Source organism: Drosophila albomicans, chromosome 2L (genome assembly GCF_009650485.2).
Source record: "Drosophila albomicans strain 15112-1751.03 chromosome 2L, ASM965048v2, whole genome shotgun sequence".
NCBI classification, from domain to species: Eukaryota; Metazoa; Arthropoda; class Insecta; order Diptera; family Drosophilidae; genus Drosophila; species Drosophila albomicans.
In genome coordinates, this window is record NC_047628.2 from 8,697,966 (window position 1) to 8,723,729 (window position 25,764).

General features: G+C 39.0%; 1 protein-coding gene and 1 non-coding gene across 6 annotated transcripts in view; both read left to right on the forward strand.

The window, feature by feature from the left end:
* The window catches only part of LOC117564094 (tyrosine-protein phosphatase Lar), a 117,802-nt gene that overhangs the window by 61,547 nt on the left and 30,491 nt on the right, over positions 1–25,764 (forward strand). For all 5 annotated transcript variants that reach the window (XM_052003169.1, XM_034242738.2, XM_034242741.2 and 2 more), the window contains one exon: positions 14,865–15,044. In XM_052003169.1, the coding sequence (XP_051859129.1) occupies positions 14,865–15,044 (180 nt within the window). The remainder of the gene's footprint in view (positions 1–14,864; positions 15,045–25,764) is intronic.
* On the forward strand, positions 12,114–12,278 carry LOC117566254 (U1 spliceosomal RNA). The gene has a single exon (XR_004571972.2). It is a non-coding gene; the product is annotated as a U1 spliceosomal RNA (small nuclear RNA).

A 25,764-nucleotide genomic window follows, 5' to 3' on the forward strand; every position in this document is an offset into this window, starting at 1 on the left:
GAGGCGAATGAGGCAGTCTGCCAACGAGCTGAACATCGAATAAGCAAAAAAAATTTAATAGATGTCAAGCACAAATTGAATTGCGAATGCCAAAATAACAGAGAAAAGTTAAATATATATATGGCAAAAATGTTGATATGTATTAAAAAAAGTAGTGTGAGCAGAAGAGAAATAGTAGCAGAAAGAGACAGAGAAGCAGTGAGAAAAAAGGAGGAGAAAACGGAGGCTATGAACTATAGATCACAACTGTTGAACCCATCCAAAAAGCTGAATCGTATATGAAATTAATTAAATTTTTTCGGCTGTCAGTGTGCGCGCGTTGTACATTAAATGTCTCTGCTTTATGGCTGGTACCTTTAAAAGCGAGACAGACTGCAAGGGCAAGAGCAACAACGATACAGAGCGAGAGAGAGAGAGAGAACCAGAGAGATAGGGAATGAGAAAGTGCGGGTAACATGGCGTATACGTATGTATGTATGGATATGTGCATTTCCGTTTGGTTATTAGTTTTTCTGCGGCATTTCCGGAATTTTTTATACGCGCCTGTGTGCATGCAAGTGTGTGTGCGGTTTTATGGACGTGCGCGCGTATGTGTATGTATGTGTGGAAATCAAGGCACTGTTGTTGCTGCTGTTGTCATGTTACTGTCTTAATTTAACTTGCAACGGTTAATTAAAACAACAATAAAGCCACGAGAACTGAAAAGGCCAAAGAGCAACGAGTATGCGAGTAATGTAGGTAAATACATTTTGCAATATAGCGCGCGAAAGAGCTTATGGAAAATACTTTTTATATTAATAGTATTCATATTACTTAGCATTGAATAAGTTGTATAAATAAAAAAAAAACAAGTCATAAAAATAAAGCTGCTACAAAGTACTAATATGAAATAATTAATAATCAAATATAAATGTATAAAATTTAATACACAAGTTGCAATCTGCAAATTAAATTTCTAAAACACATTATTTGATCGAAAAATTAAGCTAGCGCCTGCAAAGTTCAACCATAATCATTAACTGTGATTAAATTGAAGTAATTATAATTTAAAAATTATGCAGCGTAATGATGAATGGAGCTGGCAAAATAATGGACCTGTGTCTGGGTTATTTAACAATATTTAATAATTATGAAGCACACGTTGTGAAATGTGCGCTGTCCGGAGTGTCCAGAGTTGCCAACATGTGTCGAAATCGTGCCGGTAGATTACATGTTTACGATGCGAACTGTCCAAACAGCAAGAGCAACAACATTTTATGAGCATATTTCCAATAAATAATATATTTACACACTCATTCACAGAGATAGCCAAAAATGAGGAAAGCGGGGCGTCACTCAATTATAGCGCGGAAGAAGGGGACATGGCACGGGGTGATTGCAAATAGGAAATGGTTCAGGTAGCTTTACGTAAATGCAATTATGCAACTTTATGCAAGTCTATTTTAATGTTTAACATGTCATTTACATATGAAAGATTTAATGGCCACGCATTGAATTGAAATTGCAATGCCAACAATGATGGCCACATCAATAGTAAGTCGTAAATAGGGAAAGGGGAAGAGAGAAAATATGGCAACAGGACGAGCGTAACAAAGAGCCAATTAAAAGGCTAACAATGTGCGCGCATGGCCCAAAGTTTTTTAATTATAACTTTAAATTCAAAAACATTTAAGCCGAATGCGAATGCAAAACGCATAAAAACTCCTGCTTGTTGCCCATAAAAGTATGCTATAAAGAGTGTGTACCTTACAAACACACACACAGATACAAATATACACAGACAGTTACACATGTATGTATGACCATAACAACATCTGGCAGTTGCAATTGTAACTTGTGCCATACCCTAGACTGTTATATAAGTGGAGCAGGTGGCAATGATTCCCTAGTTAAGTAAGTTTATTAGTCCTATATGGAACTCAGTGTAGTGTAGGGTATCTGTGAGTTGAACACTTTTTGGTACACAGCTGGTTCACTTAATGGCCGGCACTGTTAATTGCGTGCCATAAATCTGTGTACAGCAGTCCTCAACGCCATCGTCAACCTCAAACCCGCAACGAATCTTTTTTCCGGCACTATTTTTCTCCATTTCCATATCCATATGCAGCCGTATAGTATAGTAGTAGTCAGTCGTATATATTTTATAACTATGGCTCTGACTCTGCTCTCCCTTAACATCTGAGTTGGAATAGCCTTGGCAAAAAGACAGCAATAACAACAGCACAAAATATCAAACGAACAGACGAATGGCCAGACAAAGTAACATGTTACATGTAATTAATTTCAAATTATTTATACATGAACGCGTGTGGCCAGTAAAACGTACCTAACAAATAATAACAACAAAAACAACAGCAACTATCGTACCGAAAAACATCAACAAAAACCACATACACCCACACACGTACAAAAAAAAACATACACAAACTTTAACACAGCTTGCGGCAGTCTTCACACTAAACGAGGTGCTCAACTGAAGAGCAAAGCGATGGTTCAAAAAGCACAATCCAACACAGCGCACTTAATAAACAAAAAATGAATGCTGCAACACTCTCTTATGATGATGAAAACCAAAGTATAGTTCATTTAGTGCATAGAAATTCAACAATCTGCATATCGAAACGTTCTCTATTGACAACTTTTTAACGCATATGTTGCGTATACGTAATATCATTTCATTAATTTAATTATTTTTCAATAGCCATGTACTCTAACTTTCTTTGCTCTCCTTTCTAAGGAACTAATATTTCATCTTCTGTATCTAAGTAGGCATTTGAAAGCATTTATTTTGCTTTAAAATGTTTTACCTTTCCTTTTTTCTTAGTTTCCCTCTCTCTATAGAGACTTTACAGCATTCTTCTTATGAATCTTTTTCATCCTCTGCTTTCAGTTTCCCTTACTTTTTGCGTACTTTTTTGTCCACGTCTCTTCTGTCTATGCTCTCTCTCTGTCAATTTAAATTTAATCCGGCTCTTTATTATTTGTAATCCCCAGTTCTCTCTCTCCTTCTTACTTTCTTACTGCCTCACTCTGTTTCGCGCTATTTAATGCATTGCTTTCATCGCAAAATCAAAAAAGCAAGAATGCTATTTACTCACCTGCTTGCTACATTCATTTCCAGCTCTGATTGTAACACGATTCTAACCGCAGCTAATATGTTTTCCTCTCCCTCCTCCGTTTATCGTTTTGCCGCTGCCATTTCCCCTATTTTCTTTTGGGTAAATCAACATTCCCGCGCGCAGGGCATAAAATGGTATTCAACGGGGTCGTAAAGTCGCCTCTCTGCCTTTGACTTTGGTATGCTTTGGTTCGGTTAGGTTTGGTTTGCTTTGGTTTGGCTTCGTCGTGTCTTCGACACTCATAACCCTGTGACGTGAAGGCCACAAAGTATTTATTTGTTAACTGGTTTAATGACGCCAGTGTCGACGCAGCTGCCACGCCTCCTCCGCGCTTGGGGCCTCGTAAAATGCGTGCCACGCACTTTAAGCCACAAATGCAATTGCTTTCATTCCCTTTCACTCTGTATGTGTGTGTGTGTGTTTGTTCTGGTTGTGTGTGTAAATCATAGCATTTTGGCTTTAAGCGTTAAACTGCGCAGCATTAACTGCCAGCCAGCCAGCCTGCCCAGCAGGAGGTACCTGTGTTTGCCTCCCCTGTTCACCGGTAGGGACAGTAGTCACAATCACAGGGGGACTGGAGACAGTTAAGGAGGACGAAGGGCGGTCGAGGGACGAGAGAAACGGGGCATCCGACGCAGCAGCTGCGTTTCAATAAGCACATAATTGAATTCTGATCATAAATTTGCATTATGGCCGTAACGCGGGTTTCTGGCGGCTTCACTTTGCTTTGCTTTGCTTTTGCTTTCGGTTTTTGGCCAACAGCCCAACAATATATAATTTTTCGGTTTTCGTTTTTTTTTTTTTTTTTTTTTTTGGTATTTTGTTGTCGGTTGCGTTGGCAGCAGCAGCACGTGGCTTATGGCATAATTTTACCCAAAACGCACATTTCGCATTGGGTTTCAGGCAACGGGGAGAGATACTCATAAAAACGTGCTGCATGTAAATAGCCAACACAAAAAAAAACGAAGCCGCGCAGCTGGATGGATGCCAACAGTTGTGGGAATCACTAAGGGGAGGAGAGAGAGAGAGAGTATTGAGTGAGGGTTGAGACTGAACAGAGTTTCGAGGGTGTTCGCATAAAATGCAACGATTTATGGTTGGACCACACAAATTAGAACCTCGATACTGGTCAGTTATGGTCCCCGAAATGTGTTGCAACTCTCTCCCTCTAGCTTAAACTTTAAAAACTATAAACAAAAATAAACGAAAGCGTTTAGTAAAATTCATTGGAAATTCCTCTATGTGAAAGATTCATGGAATATTTGTTATATACAAAAATATGTTAACACCTTCTAATAATCTACTTCTGCATTAATTGGGAATCTATTAATTATTTCAAGAAACCTCATAACAAATGTTACATTATAATGCATATAAAAGTATTCTTGATTTAAAACAAGCAAGTTAGCCTTTCCATTAATCAGATACTTGACAATTGCACTAAAATATATTCTATACAACATAGCAAAACTTCCTTTCACTTTCTACATTCAATGCAGTTGCAGATGCAATCGAACAAGAAGTTGACAGTTCCGTAAAGCTGTTATTGTTGCTTAATCATTATTTAAATAGAAAACAAATTTTAAATGGTCTTGGTGAAAATGTATTTAAATGTAAAACAAGTTGGGGCAATTCGTTTACCTGATTTTACTATATAGATACCGTAGATAGCTGCAGGAGAGAAACTGCTTGCAGTTTCAAGTTTTCGTTTATATAATTGAAATTGTTTGCTTTGTAAATGTGTGTATTCAATGTGATGATTCAATCGATTCACTTGATATTCAAATATGCAGATGCCTTCGGCAGCTACTCCCAGGCATTATTTGTACATCTGTTTTATTCCCAAAACACGCACACACACATGCACAGAAAGCAAGAGAGATAGAGATGGAGACTGAAAGAGAAAATTTTATATTTGTGTTTTCATTTACAAACTCATTGACTCATTGCCAAGCTGAAGCCAGGTAAAGCATGTTTCAAATATTTTATTGCCATATTTATCTAATTGCTCATCAATTTCTTGACTTGGGGCTCAAGTAAAACAACAACATCAACTGAGAGAGAGTGAGATGGATACATATTTCATGAGGGAGTCAACGAAACCATTTGGGGGCGTGTCTACATTTCGCATTGATTGTTTTCAATACCGCACAACAAATGTGCCTGTCAAAAATTAATCACTTGCACTTAGTAGCAAAACACCCACAGCACACACCCATATATAGTAAGCGCACACACACACACGATGATGAGAGCCAGACACAGACAATGGCACAAAGACAATAGCTGCTACACGCATTTATAATTGAATTTGGCTTTTGTTATTGCTGTTGCTGTTGTTGCTGTTGTTGTGTTGTTGTTGTTTTGACGCTGTCTGTCCAAGTTGGCAGGTCGACAATCGATGGCCAATGCGCCTGGCAGCAGGCAACTGGCAACTGGCAGCCGCCTGAAAGCACGCAATTTATTTTCATTTCTCTAATAGACTTATTTAGGCACATACACACACAGGCTCTTACAACAAGAATGAGACAGAAAGAACGAGCGAGAGACAAAACATGACTGCCAATATGCGTGTGTGTTTCGTGATAAATTATTTGTAATTTATTAATTTATTTATTAATTTTGCCTTCTGTTTTGCTTGTGTCTGTCTGCCTTCTCTGTTCGTGCATTCTCTTTCACTTTCTTGCCGTCTTCTTCACACTCTTATTTGGGCATATTTGAACTCTTGTCACGATACGCCCCAGACCATAAGCTGACTCTAAAGCCAATAACTACTTAAAGTCTCGCTCGGTTCACACATTGAATTTTGTGTTATTTATTGTATTGACTAAATTGAATACGTTTTAGCTAACCGAAGCTCTTTAATAGCGCACAAATTCTGTCGATGTTAAATAAATAAAAACTTCATCACTACAATTGACAAATGTGAAAATTGTCAACACTTTTCCATAGCAATTGTTGGTCAATTGTGGTGCTTTTTTTTGGCAACAGACGAACAATATTAAAACTTTAAAAATACAGCATACTTATTAGCGCACGCTTTAGTGCCATATATTAAGCATACGTACGTGTTTTATATGGAATATATTTAATGTTGTTTGTCAATTGTGATCTATTTTATATAAACTTAACAGAAATAGGATAAAAAAAATTTAAAAAAAATCTTATTATTTACTTGTTATTTTTGCACAAGCTGAAACAAAATATATTAAGTATACGTATATCACATGGAAAATATTCCATTTCTATATAGAGCATTTAAGAACCAAGTTGATATTCTTGCCTTTCTGTCTGCTCATTGAACTTTCTGGTTTATTGTATTTATTCCACATTTTGTTTGTTGTTGCTTTTTTTTTTTGGGCCTCATTAACAAGGTCAGCAACAATGCGAAGGTGTTTATGTCTCTCGCTGTCTAAACTTGTCTTTTGTTTCATTTATATGGCATGGCTGAAGGCGTTTAATGGCTACGTCGCATGCGAGACGCAAAAGTTGTCGGCTCTTGTGTTGACAATACAAATGGATTTCCAATGATTTATTATTGCATTAGAACGCATTAGAACGCTGTCCGGCAAGATGTCGAAGCAGTTACCAACACGAGGCGAGGAGGAAACAAGATTGCTTGCCAGCTAGCATTTGTGGAACGCGTCTCTTACACAGTCAACAGTGCTGTATATAGTCGTATATATTTGTGCCCAGGCATTTGTTTCTGGGCCGAGCTCAGTGTGCAGTCAGTGGAAATGCATAAAAATGAGTCATAAGTTTAAAAATTTATAAAATGCGCCAGCGCATAACTGCCAACAGCAGCAGCAGATCCCCAGTAGTAACTTTCGGTACCAAGGAGGAGGCGGATAGTGGAGTGGGCGTGACTGGCGTATGCCATTTACAACATTTCTTGCTACATTTTGCTGGCAGTCAGCAGGCAGCATTATCAAATGTCTACGACAAGAAAAATTAAATTAAATTGTAGTGAGTCGCTGGCAGAGACACAGAGAGACAGAAGCAGAAGAGAATGAGAGAAAAAGACACAGTTGAAATGCAGACGAAAGAATGAGATGAAGAGTGAGCGTGCTATATGTTAAAATAGTCTTCGACAGGCCATGGTCTGGACAGCGAAATTGAAACTCCAGCATCTCTAAGACGACCATCTTCCGGGCCGCCTCCGTAATGCAAACTTAATAAGATGTACGCTATCCGCTGCTGCATGTTCTCCCCTCTAAGTATTCAGTCACTCCATCTTCATATCTATGTATCTCCATAGCATGCCAGTCTGAATGTCTAGCTGGCTGGCTGACTGGCTGTGCATGTCGTCTGTCAGTGGATACACATGCAACTATCACGACTGCACTGACAGTTGGACAAACAGACAAGCCATCTACTTCTACACACAGATCCAGTTCGTCAGTTTGTTCGTCAGTTTATCTGTCGCCGTATCTTTGCTTGGATATCGTTGTCCGGCGGACAGCTCGAACAGTCAGCAATTTGTTGGCCCCAACCGAGTTGTTGCCATATAACTGTAATCAGCAAACATTTTATGTTTCAAACTGTACTGCATTTTGTATTAGCACTGAATGTGGTTCTGTATCTGCATTCGTAACTCTCTGTCTCTCTCTCTCTCTCTCTGGCCTGTGGTTCACCAAACGTGCTGCCAGTTACTAGCAACCAGTAACCAGCCATAACATGAATCTTGTCTAGTGTTAGCATTTAACAGATTAGAATACATCAAAATCTGACATTTAGTATCCTTACCGAATTTGCGCAAGCATCCAAAATTAATTACTCAAATTTAAAGTATACAGTATTAATAAATAGTATTTGTGAATACCAATTTCAAACAACAAATTGAGCAGCGTGAATATTGAATATCGTACATAATTATTTCGTATTTTAAATGAATGACTTTGATAGTAAACATCGTACTTCAATCAGGTAAATCAAATTATGCACAACAATGTTGTGCAGTTCTTCAACATTTAATTAAATTTTCTAATATAATAAATGATAATATCACATCCAATGAGTAAACAACTTCTGCGAGATATCACTCTCCACTTTTAGCATCATCGTTGTTTGCCTCTTGCAGCTCATCTCAAGATTCCTTTGTTGAAGTCATCTTTTGTACGTAGCTTCATCTATCCTCAGTTGTAGAGGGAATCGACCATCATTCTATCTATTAGCCGGTATGATTACTGAATACTTTGGAATCACTTCGGGAGTCACTTGAGCTGGAATCAATTGTTGTTTGCCTGTCTGAGTACTGAGAACGTTGCACGTTGTATGTTATACACAATGAGAGAACTGTTAAGAGCGACATCAATTAGGCAAACGTTGGCCCTTCATTAGGCTGATCAATGGACTGCTTGAATGTCACTTCTAGGCAAACGACACTCACATACATATACACACATGTGACACACACACACACACACACATACACTCATACTGTGGCAGGTTGTGGCATTCATATTATGTATACGTATGGACTTTGTTGTACGCCACATCCTTTTTGCCAACAGGAAGTGTTGACTGGCCACAAATTTGCCGGCGTCTTGTGGCTGAAACTTTGTTATATCTCAATGCTGCTTCTTTCTCTTTTTGCCTACATTCTTTACTCCTCATTCTTCTCCTGTCTTTTTTCTTCTTTTTTTTTTGTGTGTGAGTGCCGCTGGCACTTGCGGCTTTATTGTTGGTATTGTCTAACATCTTCAGCAAGTTGCCATTTTCCGGCTGCTGCCACTAAAAAACGGTTATTTACTCTGCTTGTAGTTGCCGTAGGCGCAGTTTCCTTGGCTTGTCGCACACTTCTTATCCTTATTTCCCCCCTCAGGCTGCTTGCTTTCCCAGTATGTGTATGTGTGTGTGCCTACTTAACACAATAAACACTCAATTTTCAAGCATGTTTTGTTTGGGATTTGGCTCAGCAAGCAGCAACGGCGAGCACTTCTGCTGCTGGTTTGAAACTTTGCTAAGCAGCCGCACACAATTGTTTACATTAGGCCCAAGGATATGGGTATATATACTCAGGGCAGGGGGAGGAAGGGAATTCAAGAAACACTACGACAGATAAGGCCTATAATAAATACATTTAACGTTTCGACAATTGTTGACTGCTGGTGTTTTGATTTGTTTTCAATTGCTTGCTTCAAAAGTTTTCTGCATAATTTCGAAAACTTGACACCAAGTTTAACCAGCAAATGAATAAGACAATTCTCACTAGCCTGCCACAAGTTGCACCAGAACCAGCTTAAAATAAATGATGTGAGTTGAATGTCTGCTGCCAAAGGAAAGCGCCGATATCAACAAGTTTGGCTAGTTTCATAATTATAAGTAGAGAAACTTTAACTGTTGGAGTATTTTAAATAATAGTTCAAGTGGCATTACTAAAAAAAAAAAAAAAAAAATTATTTTTTCTCTAAAAGGACTTAAAGTTGAGACTCAAATAATTATTAACTGACTATTAAATCCGATTTAGTAAAATGCAATGCAATTGCTGTTGTTATTTTTATCAATGTGCATTTGCAATTCACAAAATTGAAAATTGAAGTAGCATTAGTTTATGCTCTTATAACAAACAATTCGTTATTTTTGTTGCTCGCTACTTAAGTTTCATAGAAATTACAATCCATACTTCAGTCATCTCAGCTGTTTTAATAATTTAGCAATAACAATAAGTTAATGCAAATGCCGAGGCAGAAAGAAGAAAGCTAATGCTAATGTGCTCTGTGTTGCTGACTGCTGGAAAAATGGCATTTTGACGAACTGGACGCGAATTGTAGCAAGTAGCAAAGTGGCAAGTAGCAAGTGGTAAGTGGCAAGTAGCAAGGGGTCGATCCTGGGTCTGACCAACCGCCCGCAACAACGGCAGCGGCAACACGACGAACAACACAAAAAAATGAGTGGAAGAAGCAAAGAAAAGGGCGCCTCTTATCAATCTTAAAAATGCATGAATAATTAAAATATGCAAATTTGCCTGTGGCCAGTTCCTGGGTGTCCTTAAAGGCAGCCGAAAGACTCGGAAGAAAGAGAGAGAGACTCTGAGAAAGCGACTGCAAAGTCGCAAAGTCTCTTAAAGAGGACTTCATGTTGTTGGCTGCCTTTCGCTTTCGGCGTCTGTGTAATGTTTGCTATGCCAACACATACACAAAAAGTTCCCCCACTTCCACCTCCTCCGTCTCTTGGTGCCTTCAGCGCTGGTCGTGGTGTGTAAACAGCATATTTATCAGAGGGAAAACTGAGAGAAAAACGCCGCGTGAAAATGCGCCTTTGAAAGTGACTCAATAATGCAAACACCTGGCACCTCAGTGTGTATGAGCTTTATAGCTGCCACCACTCTTTATCCTTGTTGCTAATGTGAATGTGTGTGTGTGAGAGGTGTGTGTGTGTGGGGGTCAGTGGCATCTAAAAGCAGACAACATGCAAATAAAGCGCTTTATGTGCCGTTGCTTTTGTGCCGTCTAATGATGTTTATCGCACTCAAGACATTGCCAGTCTATTGAGAACTCCTCTGCGTGTGTGTGTGTGTGTCAAGGGAGTTGTCAGTGCGTATGAGTGTGTGCGTTGTGAGATGTACTCTTGAAAGCAATACAAAAACTGTGGACAGGTGCTCGACTTTACTTTTGCCTTTATTAGCTAATTCATTAAAAAAGCTGTCGCTAAAAACTCTACTCAACTCAACTTAACGAACTGCGTTCCGTACCTGGATTTTGCTTCAACATTGTTTGCACATTTTCCAACACTTTTGCTGTAGCAGTAGCAGCAGCAGCATCCACCCGAATCGCCAGGACCACCAACTAGCAGAAGCTTAATTGAAATGCATGAAAAGCCACATGAATTTGGCAGTCAACGACAGCAGAGCAGCAGAGGCAGCAGCAGAAGCATCTCCCAGTTGCTGCTTGGCTTTATAATAAATGCATACACACACACTCACACACCCACACACACACTGAGATACACCCAGTGGCATGCAGACACGCACTGACGCGTTGCATTGGTCAGCGATGCGTTCACACTCCGGTCGTCTGCCGACCCATTCAACACCTCTCTCTCTCTCTCTTATTCACTTACACTCACTCTTTCTCTCTAGTAACGCTGTAAATGAAGTGTTCGCCAGTTTGGCATGCTGCGAGTTTAGCACACTGTCCTCTGCTTTTAGAATTTTTCATTGCATTTTCAAATTGGCAACGCATAGGCAACACCAACAACGACAACAACTACAACAATTTGCCCACTGGGAGCCACTAAAAACAAAAACTACAACAATGGCAACGGCAACGACAACGACAACAAACATCAACATCAAAATCAACAACTTTTAGTCTTTAACTGAAATGTCGTTAAACTAGCATGTGGTGTCTGTCCTGTCGATGCAGCTACAGCTGCAGCTGGTTTACTGCAAGTTGCATGCTGCACCCGTCACTTACCACTCGCCACTTGCCATTGCCCAGCAAAAGCTGCATATTTCTGGTTTAGAACAATGACAAATATTTGCCACCGGATTATGCTTTAAATATGCTCTTTGCAAGTGCTGCGCAAAAGGTTCTTTAAGTGCGATACCAAAACTCTCGCAAATTTAAACAAAAACTTTTCAATGCAAAACAAAAAATGGAAAATAACTTTGACTAAAACCCTCTAGAGTTACATAGAATAATTAATTAGCCGCTAACTTTACGATAAAAACTAAACAAACTTTCAACTAGACTGTTGCCTCGCATTCACCAAGTGTTGCCCAAAGAGGATCTATGTATGTGCATTCCACACAGATTATGATGCGGTAGCGGCTGCACATGTAATTTATTATTTGGCTATTTAATTTTAATTTAAAGTGAAATTAATCCATAATATTTTAAGTATTTTTTCAGTTGTCAAAATGGCGTTAGTTTGAAATTTGTTTAAATATTATAGCATACCTTAGGGCGTTTTATATTGTAAAGAATATAGAATTCTCAACAGGTTCTGGCAGCTGCTGATTGAAGCCCCATAGATTGAAGCATTAAGAGCATACTTACCTGGCGTAGAGGTTAACCGTGATCACGAAGGCGGTTCCTCCGGAGAGAGACTTGGCCATTGCACCGCGGTCAAGTTGACCTCCGCGAGTATTCCTCATGTGAATACGTCGTGCGCGAAATTTTTGGTAGCCGGGAATGGCGTTCGCGCCGCCCCGAACTTAATAATACATTATATAATATTTGTGTGCTTGAAAAAATAATAATATTATTGAGAAAAATTCTACAAATATTTATCCAATGTCTGTAAATTTGAAATGAATATTTTTGATGTATGAAGTGAAAACTTTAAATCACAGTTATACTGTGAAACCTTATGCCTCAACCAGAGGAAAAAATAGTTAAAAAGGAATTCATATTTTTCCAGAAATTCCAATAAACTGGCATAACTTAACAGTTTCATATTGGTTTACGCATCAACAAGCAAAAATTGTTAATATTCTTTGACTGTGGAAAAATCTGTAACTCCTGCCTGCAGAGAACGAGTTACGTTTTACTCGTGTTTGCACTGAGCTTTGTATTTGGTGTGCTGTTTATTATTTGCCTGCCTGCTGCGTGTCTGCCTATCTGTTCGTCTGGCGTTTTGTCATATTCTCTTTTATGCCAACAAGCTGGGAAATACAGCAGCCACACACAACACACAAAGAGATGTTGTACATAAATACACTCGCTAAGCAAGCAGAATATACTTTTGTGCATTTGTTTAATAAAAAAGTTTTATTTGTTAATTTTTGGCACAGTTTTCAGTGGGTTTCGTTGCCGTTGAAGAAGTGACGCTGCAATAATAAATAAAGCACCCAAAAACCAAGTAGGCAGCAGCAGAGGGAGCGGTAAGGGGAGGTAGCTTGGGGATAGATGCAGACGAAAAATGGCTGAAAATGCCAGTAGACTGAAAGGATAAAAAGGACGTTGAGAGGCGGCAATGACGGCAGCGTCAAATGTCAACATCAATGTTGTTGTTCTTCTTGTTTTGCATTTATGCATATGTGTGCACATACATATAGTAGCTACGTTGATGTGTGCATATGTGAGAGCATTATAATGCATACATATGCAGTTGCGTTTTTTGTCTCTCTGTTAAAAATTTTAATTTCACGCTGAAAAACACAAACAAAGGCACAACAAACCAACTGATAGTAAGACAGGCGACAGATTGTGGGGTGCAAAAGCGGATTGAGAAGGGCAAACGGCAGCTATGGCTGCTGTGCAGAGACATTTGGGATGCGGAACACGACGAGGAATGCTGCTAACTTCTGGGCCGTTTATGGTGCGACGGTACTAGTTGTTGCCGCTGTTAAATGTTTTAGCGAAATACACAAATGGAAATAACAAGCCAAAAAAAAATGGAAAAGATTATACTAGAGGACTTTTAAATGCTCTTTAGTCTTATTAAAAATTGAGATTTGATTAAAATATTTACTAAATATTAGGTAAATATTTGCAGAGAATATTTTGCATACAATATATGCAATATAGTTCATTGGTTGCAGCTGTTTTAAATAGAAAGTAAAGGGTATTTATAAAGGATTCAATAGTATGCATACTTGATATCGCAATGTAAAACCAACTGATTACTGCTTTCATAAATGCAATTGGAATTCAAATTAACGTATGCATGATTATTGAATATTCCTTTGAATAGCTTTTGATTTGCTTTTTATATTTACTAAACTTGTTTTTCGATATCGAGTCCAATCTCTGTTCGACTTCATAAAATGAGTTGATTATTAAGCTGCATTCAGCTGCAATTGAATATATATAAGTAGCGTATTATCTCTATGCATTTATGCAAAGCAAACGGCATTAAATAGCGAAAATACCGCTGTTGAAGAAGGTACGCGAGTGAGAATGAGCGGAACAGTGAAGAGAAAGGAAGAGAGAGGTTAACGTGGGAGCGCCAACAGCATCCGGCAGATGTGCAATGGCAGCTGCCGGAGCTGCAATTGGAGTTGGAGTTGAGGACGAAGAATGGAGGATGAAAGAGTAGGTGGGAAAAAAGAAGGGAATTTGCCTGCTGGATTTAATTGGAAAATGTAAATGAGCTTTGTTCATTTGAAAGATGCAGTCGAGAGCAGCCGCCACTTGGTTGCAAGTTGCGGATTTGCTTTAAACCCGCCAAACACACACACACATAGCCACCACCACACACAATAACAATGCGACTGCAACTGCGAATGCGAATGCCAAGCCCTTAAAGTGTACCACAAAAGAAAATTGTCACAAGGAAAAATGCTGACCCCGCACACGTTCACTTGCATACATACATGAATGTCTATATATAAGTGTAAATGTGTATGTGTGGGTAGTGCACGCCATTGTTTGACTTACAAAATGGCGTAGAAAGCGCCAACAAAGGCAACTGTGCAGCGTTTTAAAAAACGGCAACTTCCGTTTATAAAAGCGTCATGTAAAACAATACTTTATGCGACTGCGAGAGTGTGAGAGTGTGTGTGAGGGTGTGGGTGTGGGTGTGCGTGTATGAAAGTGTGAGTATGTATATATATATTTGTGGCATATTGTTTTCCAAAAACTTCCCCCGCGCGTCCGCCATCTTCAATTCACAATCGTTGCTTTCATATTTTATATTCCACACCCCCTTAAAAACTTTTAACATGCCACATACATATTTTTCTTGCTGTTGTTTTTCGCTTTCTATGCAACATATAATAATTTTGAGATCCATTGTTGTTGTTATTGCTCAGGCGTTTTTTAAACATTTTTGCGACTTTTCTTTATGCATTTGCAGGCGATAAAACACCCGCAGGATTTCCGGTTATAACCCAGGGTCCAGGGACACGCGTCATCGAAGTGGGTCACACGGTCCAAATGCAATGCAAAGCCATCGGCAATCCCACACCGACAATCTACTGGATCAAGAATCAGACAAAGGTGGACATGAGCAATCCCAGATATGTCATAAATAACGGTAAGTCAACACTTTGATAATAATAAAGTAGATGATAATGCGACGACGCTCGAAGATACCAATATTGAAAAGACAAAAGTGAGAAAAATCTCCATCAATATTTTAAATTCCAACTATCCCAGCTGTTGCAGTGAAAGATTTTCGTTATATATTCTGCACATTCTATCAGTGCTCTAAGTAATAACAGTTTATAAAAAGTTAGCTTGACAGTTATGAATCCAAAGGCAACTTCTCCAGCTCTATTTCTGCACTTTAAAATTATTGTCCTTCCCCCATGTATCCGTCTTTGCCTTCTCTATCTCATCCCTCAAATAAATCAATGTTCATTTTATACACTTCTTTGATGTTTATCATTGCTCATGTGCGCATAGTGTATCCTTATCATTCAACTTCCCAAAGCTTTATCCCGTTGCCCAGGGAGTTTCCCAAAATAGAGCTTCACTGCTGAGAAACGACTTCATTTATTAAAATTCTAGTCTTTGACGCACTACCTTTCTTTTTTTTTTTTGGTATTTTTCTTCATCACTTTTTCCATTTCTTTGTTTTTTAGTATTTTGCGCTTACGCTCATTTGAATTTCTTAGGAGTTTACTTATGCTTCGCCGCATTTTGTGTCACAAGTTTTTCGGCGCTTAGTTAACGTTTGACTTTTGCCAGCTGCTGCTGCTCCGTCGCTGTCCCTTCTGCCCTTTTTCGTTGTCCTTTTCCCCTGCCCTGTTCACATTCCTTGCGGGGAAGGAGGGAACATCTGCGAGGCCTGACAAATGGCAAAGTTGGTCCTCGAAAATGGCGATTGCCTTGCACACCTTTTTAGTTCCTGGACAGCTGCGGCTGCTGCTGCTTCTACTTTAGCTGCTGCTGCTGCGTCTGTTTTATGAGCCAGCTAGTTGAGATCTTATTAGGTAGAAACTTTACAAATGTCAACAGAATGTCGCCAGGTCCTTTAATCAAGCGCTTCTCTTCGGGAACACAACTCGCTGCCCTGCTCTGGTCTGCTTTGTCGGCTTGGGGCGGGTTAGACTTGGGTTTCAGTTTGGGTTTTTTGGATGGCCAACTCTAATTACGGAAAATATGCTCGATGATGATGATGGCGACGCAATGGCGACGACAACGGCGACAGCGATGACGATGTCGTTAACGCTGACATGAGGCACATCAAACGTCGCCGTTTGGAAAACTAACAAAAGCCGTCAACAAGCGAGTCGAAGTGAGACGTCGCGACGCTGCGACGGTCGGTCATTAGAAGCACAAATATTGACATTAATATTGACATTAATATGCATTAAAAGAGTCCTTTTAAAATGACATCAATGGCCGCGTTGACAACACCAAAACCGACAGACCAAGCGACAGCAACAGCCGCAATAACAATGATTATATTTGCGTTGTCCACAGGGGAGTTTTGTGTGTGTGGAATGGGAAGGAACACAGTTGGATATCCAGTTGGGTGGCTAGTAGGGAAGTGAAGGGAAAGGGAAAGAAAGGGGACGTCAGTTACACTAACATGTTTCAATTGCAAGTGGCAATGACAGCAACAGGGAGAAGCAGCCGCCGATCAAAGCCAGGCCAGAACAATGCCTGCCTACTACTGACATGGTCATGTTACATTGGTCCGGCCACAGCCGGAAGCCAGGTCCCGGATAGAGGTCCGGTCTCCTGGTCAGCCGACGCTTTAACAATTCGAAACGTGTTGAGAATAGTAAAAATTGCAAAAGAGCTCGAACCAAATGCTAATGAAATGGCTCGCTCGCTTAATGACAACCTGCTAAACAATTGACTGCTTGCAAATAAAAGTTGTACTAGCTGCCAAACATCGCATACCCTGCAGCACTTTGTTAACTTCGACTTGCCAATTAACAGGACTAAACAAACGAAAACTCAGGAGTTGTAAATAACTTAAATGCAAGAACTAAAGTAACAAACATAAAACTAACAAACGGCACCTTTCGTATTGTTAATTAAATTTAGAAACTCTTTCAAATATCTGAACTGGAAAAATTTTTTAGAAGCAATAATATCTTACAAGATTGGTACAAACAGTAGTATACACGAGATTTTTACATTTCAGATTTCAGATTAGCATTATTAAAAAGCATAAAAATCTGATACATTTTATATTTGAATACTTTCTCCATTGGGGACTTCCAGGGTCTTCTTTTATTCAGATTCAATGCATAATATAATTCGAGCTAGTTTAATAGATTTTATTTTGGCACTCTTACAAATCTTTTTGCATTTAATTATCATGTGGGGAATTAAAAGCCTTAACTACCAACTTTGTTAGTTTCAATCAATGTATTTGAAGCACCGCAATTCTCAGATGCCTAAGTAACTCTAGCCACCCCTGATATTTGCGATCCAATACCCATTGGCAGTCGCAATTACCTTGCCAAGAACTAACCACTTTGTTTTAGTGGTTGTAGCGCATTACAAATTAAAAACTGTTGCAAAAATTTCCCCAAGGTAAAATCATTTTTTATGGTATATGTGCCTGCCTGCCTGCCTGCCTGGTGTTCTGTTGTGTACGACGACGTCCAAGCGACGAAGCGACCGACAGACGCGACTACTACAATATCCGTCCTGACCTATTCATATTCCAGCTGAAACAAATTCTTTTTTTCTTTCCACTCTCTCTCTCACTTTTATTTCTCCCCTGCTCTCGTCTCTATCTCTATCTGGTCAGAGCTGGCAGGGCAGGTCGACTAATTTAGCGTAACACGAACAAAAGTGGCCGTGGACTTTGCGGGTTAAATTAGTTTTACGTGGGCCCAAGCAACTTTCTAGAGAGTTTTTGTTTAAGAGCAGCACAGAAGGACAGAGGATGGAGGATGAGGTATTGTAGAGGTGCCAGCAGACGTGGCAGACAGTAGACGCCGCCATCTTTGGCACGTTAAACGAAACGTAAAAATATTTCCGCCAGCTAAATATCCTTTTGGGTGCCCTAAACGTCTCTAAGCGGTTCCTTCTGCTCCGGCTCCGACTTCGGGTTTAGCTCTGGCTACGGTTTAGGCTGCGGCCGCAGGTCCGGCTTCCATCTGCTTTCGTTTCGTTTGCTGTGTTGTCTTAAAGTAGGTTTTAAATTTATGAAAATGAAATAAATTTGCGCTCGAGGCGCGGACGGGTTGCTACAGTTCTATTCTATTCTATTTCATTCTGTGTTCTGCTCTGTTCTATTTCGGATTCGGTTTTATGGTTTCTGGTACTGTTCCTGGGCCTGCATAGTAATGATATATATAAATTTCATAATAAGTTATGCAAGTCATGTGCCGTTTTATTCAATTAGCACTTTATGGTCCTTTATTTTGCAAAGTCCTCTTCCTCATCCCCACCCCCACCGTCCGTTCATCCTCAGGCGAAACCGACCAACCAAAAAGGCAGCTTGGGGCGCGTTGATTTTTCGGTTATACGGCCGTCGCGTGCTAATTAAGGCCCTCGGGAGGGGTACGTGAGTTATCAAAATGAAAAGTAACTCGGCATAGTCGCTCTTCACATAGCTCGTTGTCATCTCCTATTGCTGCTGTTGCTTCTTCTTCATACTCGCTCTTTGTACTCGCTTCATAATTAAATTAGAACTTTATTATTTTAATAAAATGCCTAGGGTTCCATTTTGCCTTTTCTCTCCGTCTCCCCGTCTGCCCGCCTGCTGACTGCCTTGTCTCTGTCATACTTATTCTAGTTGCATTTATTGTGCGCCCCTCGGTCACGCCCCATTTGCTTTAGGACTTATTAATATGATTATTATGGACCCTCCTTGTGAAGCGTCTTATTAGATTGTCCCCCAGTGCGATGTTCTGTATAGTCCTTGTAAAGAAAGGCTTATTATTCAGTATTATTGATTTCACGGGTAATTTATAATGCTGCTTGACTGAGTGAAAATTTTGAAATAGGCTTATTAACCCAAAAAAGAAATTAAGGATTTAGTCGAAATTAGAGCAGTCAGTTCGCCGATTGATGGAAACCTTTATTTCTATTACGCAAAAAAAAAACCAGAACAAAATCAATAAATTCTAATGTCATTAGGGTTCGAATAAACCAATAAAACAGAATAGCTTGATTTCATTTACTTAGCTTTGTCGATTCCTATTGAATAGTGGTTTAGTTTTATGCACACTGGCATGAAATTGAATTAAAGCAAAGTGAGCGCCTACAAAGCGCCATCAGATGAGCCGAGGATTCCCGTTGTGATACTATGTTTAATGGTCCTCTAAAAGGGTATAAAGGTGTTCGTTGTAATGTGAATATCTGCATTCGGCATTTATTTTTTATTTTTGTTCTTATTTCTCTCTACTCGCCAGCAAATGACAACGGTCGCACTTCAGTGCGCAAATACGTTTATAAATATTTTATTTAAAATTACTTCGGGGCATTGCCGCATTGCCGTTGATAGTTAATTTTGTCCTCAGCGAGGCATAGGCTGATGAACCAAAGAGTCAGAGAGAGAGAGAGAGAAAGAGAACGAACCCGAGCGAACGTCCGTGCGACAGACCGACAATAATATTGAGGATAATACCTTTATTTTTATTCGCTTTCCCGCCAAATAGTCCCAGAGGGTATTGTTCAATAAAAAAAAGAAAATAAAAATAATAAAGAAAAAACGAGAGCGAAATGTATACAAGAACCTGCACTGGCTTGTAGTGACCATGTTCTTCGCTCTTTTTTAGAAGGGTTCAATGCGTCTGGGGAAATTACTTTATAACTGGGCTGGGGCAAGAGAGAAAATGAAAGGCAAAAAAAAAAGAAAACGAAACGCAAAAGGTATGGCAAATATTTTTCAAATACCATAATTTGGCTTTTAAGCAAAAGAGGCTTATCAGAAATTGGTTTTTGCCTGGCCAATTGTCTTAATGGCCAGCACATGGAATGGGCAATGAGCTTACGCAGAACTTCCACAAGTGTCGCACGCCCTCCCTCCTCAGCAATTCTCATCCTACCCACTAAGAAGTTTTGTTAGGAATTGCCAAGGGTTGTCCGTAGACTGACCCAGCAATTGAATCCTTAGACGCTAAATGTCATCTGGCAGCTGACAAGTTCAAGAGGTTCGTTAAGCCAATAATTTCATATAGTGCGAATATGATAGTCGTCGGAAAAGAATCAGAATAAGCTAAAAATTTCCCAATTAATCGAAAAAAATAATTCAATAAAGATTAATTTGATTAAATAACGTTAAATATATGACTATAATTATAATTATAATTTCAGTTATTCATTAAGTGACTACATTCATAACTTACATACATTAGAACTAAGAATATGCGAGAAATCGATTTTCTCATTACATAAATTGAAATATAATTTTTCGTACATCTGTTGATTATCAATATGTTGAACAGATTTGGAAACAATTCAATAAAGAATAATAAAGTTTAGCAAATACCATTATAATATTATAATATATAGCAGCGTGTAGAATATGTGAGATTAAAAAATGGTTATTTTAACATCGAAATTCTGATCATCTAAATTGAAATATTATATTATACACGTTTGCTGAAATTACATTAAGCTGCAAGTAGACAGATTGTAAGTCCTTACTAGCTGAATATGCAGTTAAATTTTTACTGTTTCGTGTCGTCAGCACATAAAGTCACGTTAATCTTTATGTTTGTCCATTCTCATAAACGAACACACTTTTTGCCGCAGTCTCCGAGCTGAGCGTCTTTTGTTTTCTCTTATTTCACTTGTACGTCTTCCTTTTTTGACATTTTTATGTGCTCTTGTTAAACTTAAACTACGCTAGGTGCAGCTTCTTTAAAAAGTCCCCTGCCTCCTCTCCCACAAGAAGAGGCAACCGCGAAATAACTAGACGACTATAACTTTAATTGCTGTGCCCATCATTACAATCGCCTCCGCCTTCGTCCCGGCCCCCGTTCCCCGTCTCGTGACCATGTTTCAGTTCCAGTTTCAGATCCGCCTGCTTTGGAGGAGGGTCTCTCGCAATTATTTACTTGAGCTGTAAAACTGTAGTTAAGGCAAGTCAACTTGAAAGCATTTGAGAAAGTTTAATGCTTAAATTATGAGCTACCCTTACCCTTCGTCAGGAACCTATACTTTGGCATCCCTTAACCCCAGCTTGTCGCGTCGTCGAAAGAGTTGACAGTCACTTTTGTTGAAAATGAGACAGTAATTGCCCAAAATGTGCATGACTCGAACATTGAGTTGGAGTTGGCTACGGCGATGGAGAAATGTAGACGGGACAGGCACTTGGGAATGACTCCCGGTGCTGGGTCAGTCAGTTAAGTTTTTTCCAACCATTATTCGGGAGCTAGGGGGGCGGCAAGGTTGATAAGTCGTCCGTTGGTGCATTATCAAAATTGAAACTTTTCACTTTTATGAGGGGGGGTTGAGAGTGGTTGCCCCCATAAATGTCACATTGTTGCCAAAAGACGTTGAGGACTACTTAAATTAAAGCATAATTTAATTAATAATCCCATTTGGCCACGCAGCCAAGCACTGAGCACACGCCTTAGCGGCTCTGGGATTCAGCCAGGCGACAACTTATTCGACTCCTATCTCCGCCCCTTTCCCTCGCTCTATCTCTTTTTCACTTCCCTCTTCTTTCGCCCCTCTCGAAATGTGTGTGTTTGTGTGTGCGGTAACGGAAGTTACAAAATATGAAAATGACTGCGCAAGCGGAAGTGCAGTTGTGGCATGCCACATGTGTGCCATGTACATAGAGAAGAATCCAAACGAATGGGACGAGAGGAGAATGGGGAGTTGAGGGGCGGAGACTCGCAGTTTCGTGTCTGCTCGCGTATTGGGAGCACCATTGTCTCGCGCCTGTTGTTAACGGCAACTGTGGCACAAAAGACGACAGCGCGTTGCCAACACGCTTGCCCTTTTGTCCGCCATTCTCCCCGTCTGCTTGTTAGGCAGGCCTCGTTGTTGCTGTGATTGACTTTGGCTAAATAGTCCATGTGGCCATAAAAAGCTTCCCAAACAATCCTGCAGCAGTCGCTGCCCAGCGATGCGTGGCTGCTACATAAAGACGGCGCGCATTTCGGATTGAATTTGCCTGTGGATGCGAAGGAGTGGTTCCATTTCTATGCTTCCGGAATGCAAGCCATTACCATGTTTGGGATTCTAATTTGCATAAAAGCGGTTCAGCTCAAGGTATGCCATTCGCATTCAGTATGTGTGAAGCGGTATGTAAAGTAATTCTAAGAAGTTTCCTAGCTGCATCTTAGTTAATCCCACTGAGAACTTTGTGTCTCATAAACGCGTTTTGCTCAGAGCTTGAGCGAAGTTTTTGCGGCTGAAGCTAAGCAATGAATTGAGAACTTGCAATTTATATTTCTTAATAATTATTTCATTTTTCATTTACTTAATTTATTATTTATTTATTATAAAAATGATACATACATTCCTATTATTTAAACCCAGTTTGCTGAACATATTTAAACTAAGTCAGCAGATTTTCTTTATTGTTCTGCTTTTGTTAGTCGCCGTTTTCATATAAGTATTAAAAGCAAAACTGTATTATTTTAAATTAAAACAAAACCAGTCCAATTTTCATTTGGGCTCAAAACTCAGGTTCGGTCGACCTAAAACCCGTTTTATTTAAAAGCCAATTTTCAGTCTTAGCACAACGTTTGCCAGTTATTTTCTTTATTTTTATGAGGCTTGAAAGAATTTTTAATTTTCATAAGAGTTACACCCGCACTCACACAGACACACACACACACAAACGCACACACACGCGCAGCTAGCGAAAAGGCCAGAGGAGACGACACCCAGCTGCATGCAACAGAGCTTAATTTTTATTGCTACAGTCAAAGCCCACACACAAAGTGCTGAAGCTGCCCCTAAAAAACCCTTGCAGGCATCTACTTACCTCATTCCTCCTCGCTTTCTCCCGTGTGTCTGTGTGTATGTGTGTGGCTTATGTTAATGTTTTGCCAGCTTGCCGACAATTTTAATGAAAGTTGCTTGCCATAAATTTGAATCAAGTTCTCCTTTTGCCGTTTTGTGGATTTTTACCTTGAAACCAAATGCCAAGTGGGTGTATTCATATACGTTTGTACTTACAAACAGAGATGTCCTCGACAACGACAACGACGACGACAGCGATGAGAGTGCTATTCAAATATTTCGATTATTTAAAATGCACTGGCATTAAATGGTTGTTTGAATGGTTCAACGGTTTCTAAACAACAACAATAATCGTTTGCTGTGTCGTTTGCGAAGCGCAACAAGCGTAATAAATGTGCAGCCAAACACGCCAAAAAGTATGCAATAAATTTCACAACAATCAACTTTGATGCATGTAGGTGAACGGAACAGCCAACAACAAAAAGTAGCCAACAGCAACAACGACAAGTACATAAAAAAAAATAAATAAAAATGTGCAAATAGAAATAAAAAAAAGTAAATGAAAATGAAACGTTGCACAGTAAAAACCGCGCCGCAATCATCTAGCAGCATGCATCATTTTTAGTTGTTCTCTTTTCTATATTATTTTATTTGCTTCAACATTTTACCCTCTCTGTACCCGCTGCTTTGCCATTTCGGTGGTACTCTCAGCCGGCAAAACAACAGAAGCACCACACATATAATAAACACGAGTGGAGTATGATACTTTGGAACATTTAACACGGCTCGACATTTCTACAATTTATATACATCTACTTCCCGTGGGAGGTGGAGGTGGGGCAACAATACGAGTCATTAAAATGATTCACTCAACTGTAGTCTGTGTATGTGGGTGTGTGTTTTTGTCTCATATTATTGCAGTTCTTTTCGCTGTGGTTCATTTTCGCTACACATTTTATTCGTCTGTGGAGAGGCAGCGAAGCAGAGCAGAAAACATTTTCATTAATTGGCCAACATCAAATCCAGCTACACATTCTCATATGTTACCCAAAAAACTACCGCAATGAATACTTTATTCACATTAGCTGCAGCAACTTTTCACTTATTCGCATTCACTTACTCACCACAGTTATGTTTCCCTAGATTGCAAACTGCAAACAAACAAAAAATGCGGATATTTATGAGGAAATTCAATTTCATTTGTTAACCACAAAAGAGATTATTTTATAATTAAAATGTGTATTTAGCAGTAACGCCATAAAGCTTATAACTTCAAAAATATGTTGAAAAATTCATTTAATACCTTACATTTGGCATATTATATACATTTAAAATTAAACTAAAGATATTTCAAGTTTATTGAATATATACATATATATCATATTCGTTGAAAACCAAACTACCTCAATTGCTTTGAAGCACATGAAGCGAAATATCCGCTTCAAAGTTTCAATAATTTCCATAAAAATTAAAAGCAATAAATACGTTCAACAAACTGAAATCGAATCTCAATTCAATATGTATGCATAAACGATGCGACAATTTTTATCGCCCAAATATGCGATCTATAAATAATGAAGCGATTTAAATCTGAAAATATTTCATATGAAATGGTGCAAATGAATAGTTGCCATATATCATTCATATTTTATACCGAAAGTATTTTTATTGACTCGCAAATATATACCATAAACAAGTGTGAGTCAGGAATAAAAAAAATAGAGAAAAAAATAAAAATTGAGGCAGCTGATTAATTGGGGCGTATTTGAGCGTAAATTGAATAATCAACGTTAGATCATTAATTCAACACGAACTGAAAATAAAATGCTGCATATATTAGGGCAATTTATTGATTAGAAATTTGAAATATAATGCCAGCAAATGGCCAACATAATAACATTGTTAAGCGGCAAAATTTGTAATTAATAATGGATGCGAATTGTGTACTAAACTCTACCCTGCACACGAATATTTGGACGCGAAGGGTATATTAAAATTGACAGATCGAATTAACGGACAACAATGAATGACACAATGAAATCTCAATGACACAATATGAGACATCACATTTTCAATTTAGCAGTCTTTAAATGAAAATATAAATAAAAAAGCTCACAAAAGTTTTATGCAAATTGAGCACACAATGTTTATTTTCCCAAGAATACCGAAATATTAAAATATTCTGATTATTCTGCTGGTTTTATGGCATCTGCCTCCAGTATTTTAAAAATATATCTTCGCTTAAATTTAATAACTAATTGATGCTGGAAAACAATCACGAAATTCATCCCACATTGAGTCATAAGTTTATGGGTCGAAACTGTTGATTTAAAAGCGACAATTTATATGCGTTTTCGCTAGAGCATTATGGATTGTCTTATAGTCTCATATAGCGCAATGTTATGACAGCTGAATTAGTCTCGTAGTACATATTTCATTGTTTATTGGTCATATAAATATAATGCGAGGGCTTCAACGGTTTATGACACTTTATATGCGCATGTGTGCGTGCGTCAGTGAGCGTATGTGTGTGTGTGTGTCTTTGGGTGCTCACATTAGCTTAATATGCCGGAAAAGTGCGCTCGATATTTAATAGACCCAAGGCAGATTGCCAATGCGTGCCAAAAGAACAACACTGTCATAACTTTTATACGGCCTTTAAAATCATATAAAAATTGTGTTAATTTTCATGTGTTGCTCCTTTTTTCCTTCTTCCCCGCAATGTCGCTGCACCAGACAGCAGTACACATAAAAAGAAGGTAAATTCTGGCCATTTTATGAGCCAATGAGTATAATGTGGGTTTCGACCATTAAAACCCAGCTACAAAAAGCAAGCAACAGGCGGACACCGACCGGAGACAAGACCCAAACACACTTTGACTTTCAAATTTATTGATAAATCTAAGATCTTA